Source organism: Colias croceus, chromosome 23, assembly GCF_905220415.1.
Source record: "Colias croceus chromosome 23, ilColCroc2.1".
Classification (NCBI taxonomy): Eukaryota; Metazoa; Arthropoda; class Insecta; order Lepidoptera; family Pieridae; genus Colias; species Colias croceus.
The window spans coordinates 3869311-3877742 of NC_059559.1; the positions used below are offsets into that span (position 1 = coordinate 3869311).

Genomic DNA, 8432 nt, shown 5'->3' on the forward strand with positions numbered 1-8432 from the left:
ATAAATGATTATTATATACAATAAAGCATTTTTAATTTAGATGATAGTGCTGCCTTAAAAGTCAAAGTCAAAAACATTTATTCACAAAGATTCAGTATGAGGTAGCCAGTTGCTTATTTAAGTACATGGCTATATATCAAGGTGTAAATTAATTTCGGTTTTGGCCGGACAATTGTGTAGGCCAGAACCGAAATCGTATCGTATATGCTATGTACATGCAAGCAGTGATTATGTTTCAAGTTACAATACAAGTTACAATTTTTTTTTTATTCACATCATATAACTTGCGACTTTAAGGGTTAAGGCGGAGGCTACACGTCAATAAATATTGTGATCCATCAATCACAATATTTATTGACGTGTAGAGTAGTGTATTGACGGATCACAATATTTATCGCTGGATTTCTGGAAATCCGGTGATCTGATCCTACATCCAGGATCGAGATCTTGCGTGTAGTGTCGCGTTTGATATTTATCGCGTCAGTACGCAGCGTACGGCAGCGATGGAGGACGTCGGTGACACCGCGTCTGCCGCAGAGAACCCATGCCACAAATCCCTAACAGGCGATAAGAATATTTTGAAAGAGTTTATTCTCAATTCAAATTCAGATGTGTATACGTTCTATTATTATGTGTATTAGTTCTATTATGTCCTTATTTATTATTATTATCCAGTAAAGCAGCTGACAATCTGGATGTCGTAAGGGGTCACTGAAAATCAGTGCTGAGGTATTATGCCTCAGGTATCCTGAGTGACTTCCTTTTTTAGCGCATGCAACCACACATATATTTATGTTTTCTATTACATAATTTACTATGCTATATTATATGTGTGTTGTGTGTGTTGGAATAAATGGTTTTTCTTTCTTTCTTTCTTTCTATACTTTTCTCTGTTTTGTAGCTAATTCTTCACTCATGGCTTTCTTTTTACTCGTTTTTTTGAAGAGCTACAATTATTGCCAAACAAGCTTTAATAAAGCAAAAGAACGCTTCAGTACTAACGCGATCCGTTTTGATGGTGTGGGGTGTGCTCTGATCCGACCCAAGATACATAAGTGAATATTATCACAATATTTATTGACGTGTAGCCTCCGCCTAATGTTTATGTTTTCTTATTTATATTATTTACTAGATTTCCGCCCGCGTTTTTAAAGGAAATCTCATAGTTCCCGCTAACGTTTTAATAATACGAATAAAAGTAATATGCGAGTTTAGGGATGGGTAGGGAAATGTTATATTACTTCTTATTTATGTATAAATATCGATCATTTTTATAAACCGTCGATATTCCCGATGAGCTCGAATAATAAACAACGAATGACGTACAACCTTGAAGAGGTACCCAAAACTTTGGAAGTATTGCATATGAAATTTATTCTATCCGGAGTCATCGAGTTTGTTCCACCACAAATACCAAAAGAGGTTGGACACTACATATACTCGCTCGATTTATAATAATAAATAAATAAAATAAAAAGCCCGTTTATTTCCAATCCACAAGAAAAGTTTTGATACAGATAGTTTACATACTTATAGCTGTTTTCAATATAAAAATTACACTGTTTCTTAACTTTAATTTTAATTAACTACTAATACTTAATTTATTTATTTTTTCTATTTTCTTTTTTTTTCATTTTAGATGTTACATTCTATCACAGCTTGCTTATCTATCAGAACCATTGATTGGAACCCCTTCTCGGGTATAGGCCTCCTTCAGCTTTTTCCAGGTATCTCTGTCCATTGCCTTTGTTCTCCAGTCGTTTCCTGCTATATTTTTTATATCTTCTATCCACCTTTTTTTAGGGCGTCCTACATTTCTTTTTCCCTTCGGCCCTTTCCATATAGTTGTCTCCAGTGTCCATCTTTTATCCGTGCATCTTGCTACATGTCCCGCCCATTGCCATTTCTGTTTTAGTGCAAATTGTAAAGCGTCAATGATTTTCGTCTTTCGTCTTATTTTTTCACTTTTTACTTTTTGTATTTTTCTTATTTTAAGTATACTCCTTTCCATTGCTTTCTGGCATGCTACTAATTTACTTTTTATTTTTGAGCTGTATGTCCACGTTTGGCAACCATATGTAAGGGTAGGTAAGACACATGTGTCCAATACAATTTTTTTTAGATGAAGCGGAAATTCGCCTTTTAAAACTTCCTTTAAGGACCAGAACTTTTTCCAGCTTATATTAGTTCGCCGCACTACCTCTAGTTCTTCGCTTTTGTCTTCGAAGGATAGTTGTTTGCCCAGGTAGATGTAATTGCTGACATATTCAAGTGGCTTCTCATTTAGGAATATAGCATGTCTGTGGCTGTTCGTCAGTATTTTTGTTTTGTCCTCGTTCATTTTAAGACCTACTCTTTCACTTTCTTCATTAAGGTTGTTTATCATTTTGTCTAATCCCTTACTTGTTTCAGCGAACAGCACAATATCGTCTGCGAATCTGAGGTGTGTAAGTTGAGCTCTGTTAACTCTTATGCCATCGGACTGCCAGTTAAGATTGTTAAAAATGTTTTGTAGTACCATTATGAATAACTTTGGTGAAAGCGGGTCGCCTTGCCTTACTCCTCTGCAAATCGATATATCCGGACCTCGAGACTCTAGTTTCACCTGACTCACACAACCCTGATAAATATTTTTCAGGACCTTTACGTAGTTTTCGTTTATGTTACACTTGCTTAGTGATTCCCAAATAGAATCATGTGATATGGCATAATCGATGAATGCAATGTATAGTGGGCGGTTGAACTCCTGGTATTTCTCCATCACTTGTTGTAATACGTGCATATGGTCTGTAGTTGAGAAACCTGAACGAAAGCCTGCTTGTTCTACAGGCTGGTAGTTATCGATTTTCGGAGCTAGCCGGCTTTGCAGAATTGACGCGAACAGTTTGTATACACTTACGAAATATCTTGAGGGTCACCTTTCTTGTATAGGAGAATTATATCAGATCTTTTCCACTGCACTGGCACCTGACCAGTTTTCAGAACCATGTTAAACAAGTAAGTAAGTGGGCGAGCTAATAGGGTGGCGCCAGCTTTAAGTGCCTCATTTTGTAGACCGTCTGGACCTGGACTTTTGTCTGGTTTTAGTTTTTTAATGTGCTTGATGACTTCCTCTTCGTTCACTAATGGCACATCGTTATTACTTTGGGAAGTCGCTGTTGCTACATCAATTGTATTGGTAGTAGAGTTGGATTTTGTGTATAATTTTTTGTAAAAATCTGTAGCACAGTTCAAGATATCTTTTCTAGTTTTTGTTACTTCACATGTCGATTTTATGTTTGGGATCCAGGTTTTGTGGGTTGTTAATTTCTTGTAGGCTTTTTTTGTGCTTCTGTGTGTGTTTAGATTATTCTCAATTATTCGGTGTCTATGGTCTTTGTAATCTTTGTTAATAGCTCTACTTGTAGTTTTAAATAATGTGCTTAGTTCTTTCTTCATTTCTTTAGACTTTTGCTTCATTTTTAAAAGTTCGGTTCGTCTTGTGAGAAGAGCTCTAGTAGATTCGCTAAGTATTTCGTTGGTAGTTTTTAATTTTTTATTTTCAGATCTGCGTGCAAGGCTGACAATGATAGCGTCAACTAATTTATCGTAAAAGGTTGGAATATGTTCTTCTTTTTGTGTTTCTATTTTAAGTATGTTAGTCTCTAAGTTTTCCAAGTATAGTGATATATCTTCGTTCGTTTTAAGTGGTTTAGGTTGCGCTTTGAAATCTATTCTGCTCTTTTTTCTTAGGTCTAGAATATACGTAGCTCTAACTAAGCGATGATCAGACCGGAATCCAAGGCCGTGTAAAACTTCTACGTTCCTAATCCTTGCGGGTTGATTCGACAGTATAAAATCAATTTCATTTTTAATGTTACCACATGGTGATAGCCAAGTCCATTTGCGGTTATTTCGACTTTTAAAGAAGGAGTTCATAATTGTAAGTTTATGCTCGAGTGCGTGTTGTATAAGTTTCTCTCCCCTTTCGTTTCTGATTCCATAGCCGAATTTTCCAAGAACAATGTTATCGCTGTCTTCCATGGTAGGTTTGCCGATTTTGGCATTAAAATCACCGATAACGAGTACTTGGTCAGCTGCCTGGCTTTGGGCTACTTGCAAAGTTTCATAGAATAAGTTGATTTCTTCATCGGTGGCCTTTTCAGTAGGTGCGTATACTTGTATTATTGTAAGCATTTGATTGTTGTATTTAATATTTAATAGTGCAACACGGTCTGAGAGCGCTGTGAAGCTTACAATATTGTCTTTATATTCTTTTTTTATTAAAAAGCCGACTCCATATAAGCCAAGTGTTTCGCCTTTATAACAGAAAATATAGTTCTCATGTTCTTCGATTACATAGCCCATTCTTCTCACTTCCGCCAGTCCAAGTATGTCAATTTTTATTTTTTGTAGCATGTATGTTAGTTCTATAAATTTTTTGTATGTTGATAGTGATCTTACGTTGAACGTTCCAATCCTTAGAGTCGTTTGTGGCAATTTTTTCTTTCTAGGTATTATTTTGGTATTAGTTGGAGGGTTGTGGTCTTGTTCCCCCACGGGGACCAGCCGGCTTGGGGGAGATTGATTTTTTATTCTAATTTCTTTATCTATTCTATTTTGTTTTTGTTTTCGATTGCCGGTTACTGATTGCTATTGTTTTGTTGTTGTTGTTGAGAGTGTTGAAAGTGAGTTTGAACGGCCTCTCATCATATCAAAAGCGTTTATTCTACTATTTTTTGATGTGCTTGGCATTTGTTGCTTCTTTGGCTTTGCTTCGACTTGTGGTGATGTTGATTTTCCTCTCTTCCTTTTATCTATGACTTTTGAATTTTGTTTTACTATGAGTTTATCGTACTTTATGTAAGCCAAGTTTCCTTTTTGTCTTTCTTGCATTAGTTGGGGTTGCAGTGACTTCCTAATTTCTAACGTTTCCTTAGAGTAGTCTTCTGTTATATATAATTCTTTTAATTTCTTTTTATTTCTCATAATTTCGTTCTTTTTCCATCCACTTAACAATGAAAGAAGCATAGGCCTTGGTTTCCCATTTTTATTTTTTGTTCCAATCCAAAATATTTTATTTATTTCATAATTTTCTATAGTTATGCCCAATTCTTCTATGAAACACTTTTTAATGTATTTCATTGCATCCAGTGTCGACTGCTCCTTTTCCGCTAAACCATGAATAATTATATTATTACTCTTCTTTTCTCGCTCTAGAGACTCCACCTTCTTTTCCAGCTTTTCTACTTTAAGTTTAAGTATATGGTTTTCTTCTACAACGGGTTTTAATTTTTCTTCCATTTTTACGAGCAATGTGTTGGTAAGTTCTGACGTTTGATTTTGCATTTCAATCTTCATCTTGTCGAATAATAGTTGAAATTGTTCGTCCATAATTTATGTGTAATTGTATAATAATATAAGAATATTCTCCCCTTTTTTGTTTTATTTTTTGTCAATGGCAACACTGCAATCAGGCTAAGAATGTAATTTTGACATCTATGTGTCAGCTGTCTTATGACAGTTGTGACTTATGATTTATTTGGTATCAAGCTGTTCTAACCTCAATGATTTGCTAATATTTGTTGTTCAATCTTCCTTGTTGATCCAGTCAATAGCGCGTTAAATATTATTACGATCTCTCAGTCACACTAAGATTTTTCTTTGGATATAGTAATATAGTTGAGATTGTGACTTTAAACTATTATGTGGAATATTTTTTACGGAGCACTGACACTTTGATGTTTACAATATGAAGTACCGGAACCGAATCCCGAATCCGATTTATAATACTTGGGTACAAATTAATGATTTGCAACCACAATCAATTACGCTCAATCCAAGACAAAGAGAGCTTCAGGCAGTTTTATTATTTTAAGTATTAGTAAAATTTGTATGTAAAACCTATTGTCAAAAATAAAATTATTTATAATTAATATAGCACATATATTTTTAATGCCAAACCATAGCCTTCTCTATCTCCTGTAGAGAGCCGTGAAGTAGAAGTGTGGCAACGTCACAGGTAGGCCGGTGATGGGCCAACTACGGGCTGTCTATGACTCTGTCAATGGTCGAGTTTGTGTTTGTTTTTGCATCGCGTTGTGTTATTTTGTATTTATATCCTAATTATTTATTAAAAGTTACAATAATTTTGGTGTTTAATGTACAGTTTCACTCAAGGTGGAAATAAATCTTGTAAAATACATCAGATAAGACGAGATTAACCCGTTTTCGTGGTTTGGTTGTATATATCGACTGCAAAGTGCAAACAAAGTTGCAAAGGTAAGAAAAGATAAGTTTATTACTGAAACGAAAAATTTTCGATGAAAGATGTGCCAGACTCACAATTTATCTAGGTAAGTATATAGGTTTAAAAACATAACCTACAAAACTAATACGGATATTTCATTTTGTTTATGTTTATAAACATTATTTTAACTGTTGCAAATCAAATTACGCCAGTGTAATCAGCATTGAAGGAGCTAAAAGTACATTTTCTTTCCCGAAAGATGCTCATCTCTCTCAAGCGTGGTTACGTGCCATTCCACGAAAAGACTGGGTACCTACCAAACACTCAATGTATGCGAAAACCACTTTTCCACCCATGAAATCCAGACTGAGGAAATTGTCATTGGAAGTGATGGACAAGAGTTTAAACAGCAATTGAAATACCCACGTTTAGTCGAGGGAGCAGTACCTCATATATTCAATAATCTCCCATCGTATATGTCGAAGAACACTCCACCTCCAAGAAGCAAGCCCGAAAGAAGGAGAGAACGAGCTGAAAATTTCATGAGGAGCAGGTGTCTAAATTTTTAGAGAGTGACTTAATTGCATAATTCGGAGACTTTGTGTGCAAGTTCCAAGAAAAGTTAGGAGACTCTAAATGGTTATATCGAGTGATACCTAATAAGAGGCTATATTTCTATTTGTTAAATCTTGATATTGAAAGTGATAATGGTGACAGTGACGGCATTGTGAAAGTTGTTAATAGTGTTTTGGTGGATAATAGTGTTTTTGTCCGCTTCACCCGCAACTTCCTTCCGCGTACGGTGAAACTGCAGAACGATCTACCACCTGCGGTGTTCCCGAACAACTACGACATTGGAGCCTTCAAGAAAAGAGCTTATTTGTCTATTAAAGGCCAAAAAAAAATGAAAATCTGAGCATTCAGGTATATGTGAAAGGGCAATTAATGCGTCATGAAGATTTAAGTTGGATTTTACCTAGTGAACTTAAGCTTAGGAGATGGTCACAGCTTGAAAATATACTATCCCGTTATAATAACAATAGTTGTGAACCAATAAAGTCATTTGACTATTGTCTTGATAGGTCTATTAACTATTTGAATGAAGCAGTTCATATTGAAAATGATAAATTAGCAGCAGAGCTTGTCTTAGACCAAATGAAATTGTTAAAAAATAAGCAACGTAGATATAGTGTTGCTACACTTATATTTTCATTTGTAATATTTAGTATTTCCTCATGTGCCTATAATACTTTGAGGCAATACCTAACCTTGCCAACTGCAAGACATTTGCAGCAAATAACTTCAATGACTGGCCTGTGTCCGAATTCAGCAGAAAATAATTATTGTTATCTAAAATCAATATGCTCTACTTGGGTAGAAAGGGAGAAAGTTGTAAATTTATTGATCGATGAAATTTATATAAAAAGTGGCCTATAGTATAAGTCAAAAATTATTTTAGATAACGCAGAAAATAATCCAAAGGTACTTGCCAAAACCGTGCAGACTTTTATGATTAGCTCTGCGTTTGGTAACAAAAAAGAGGTTGTCAAGTTGTTACCAGTGCATTATATATCTGGCAAATTCTTGTATGAGAATATATTGTATTATTCTTTTTTGTAATCTTGTATTTATGTGTGCAATAAAGAATTTTTCATTCATTCATTCATTCATTCATATTGCTCATTGTAAATTACATACAGTCATTTGGATTGAAAGTACTATCAATAATTTCTGATAACAATCGTGTAAACCAAAATTGTTTTAAGTTATTAACAGATGAATCAAATTGTAGCTTTAGTAATCCTAATTACACAGATGAAAAAATATTTGTCTTGTATGATCCAGTTCATATCTTTATAAACATCCGTAATAATTGGATAATAATTGTACTTTTACATATCAAGATTCAAGGCAATAATCTTTCATATTAAATGTACGTGGGATATTCATATCTCGTATTACTATAGTCTAATTCACACGAGAGCTTTTTTAACGTCCGGGTCGTTACAGTTCCTTTCGACACGAAAGCTTGAAAGGGACATAGTTCCCTCTATATGTATTGTCAAGAAAGTCAATTTGATACAAATCCCAAATAATTCAAAGGAGTTCTTTCTGTCCGTGGCTGACGATGATGTCGTAGACTTATTTACGTAAGTAAGTGCATGCTGATAGTCTTACGGCCGTTTTCAATAACCTATCTCCA

At 34.8% G+C, this 8432-nt stretch overlaps 1 protein-coding gene across 1 annotated transcript; it reads right to left on the reverse strand.

The window, feature by feature from the left end:
* Positions 1-1663: 1663 nt before the first annotated feature.
* On the reverse strand, positions 1664-5340 carry LOC123702567. The gene is made up of 4 exons (XM_045650342.1): positions 5181-5340; positions 4713-4928; positions 2957-4409; positions 1664-2906 (listed from the first exon to the last, which is right to left on the reverse strand). Exons 1-4 carry the CDS (start codon positions 5338-5340, stop codon positions 1664-1666), a joined length of 3072 nt encoding a protein of 1023 aa, XP_045506298.1.
* Between the last annotated feature and the right edge of the window lie 3092 nt (positions 5341-8432).

Coding starts and splice junctions, on each gene's coding strand:
- LOC123702567 (XM_045650342.1), bottom strand. CDS start 5,340: ATGAAGATTGAAATGCAAAATCAAACGTCAGAACTTACCAACACATTG. Junction 4,929..5,180: donor TCTAGAGCGAGAAAAGAAGA/GTAATAATATAA, acceptor TATATATAACAG/AAGACTACTCTAAGGAAACG. Junction 2,907..2,956: donor ACTGGTCAGGTGCCAGTGCA/GTGGAAAAGATC, acceptor GTGACCCTCAAG/ATATTTCGTAAGTGTATACA.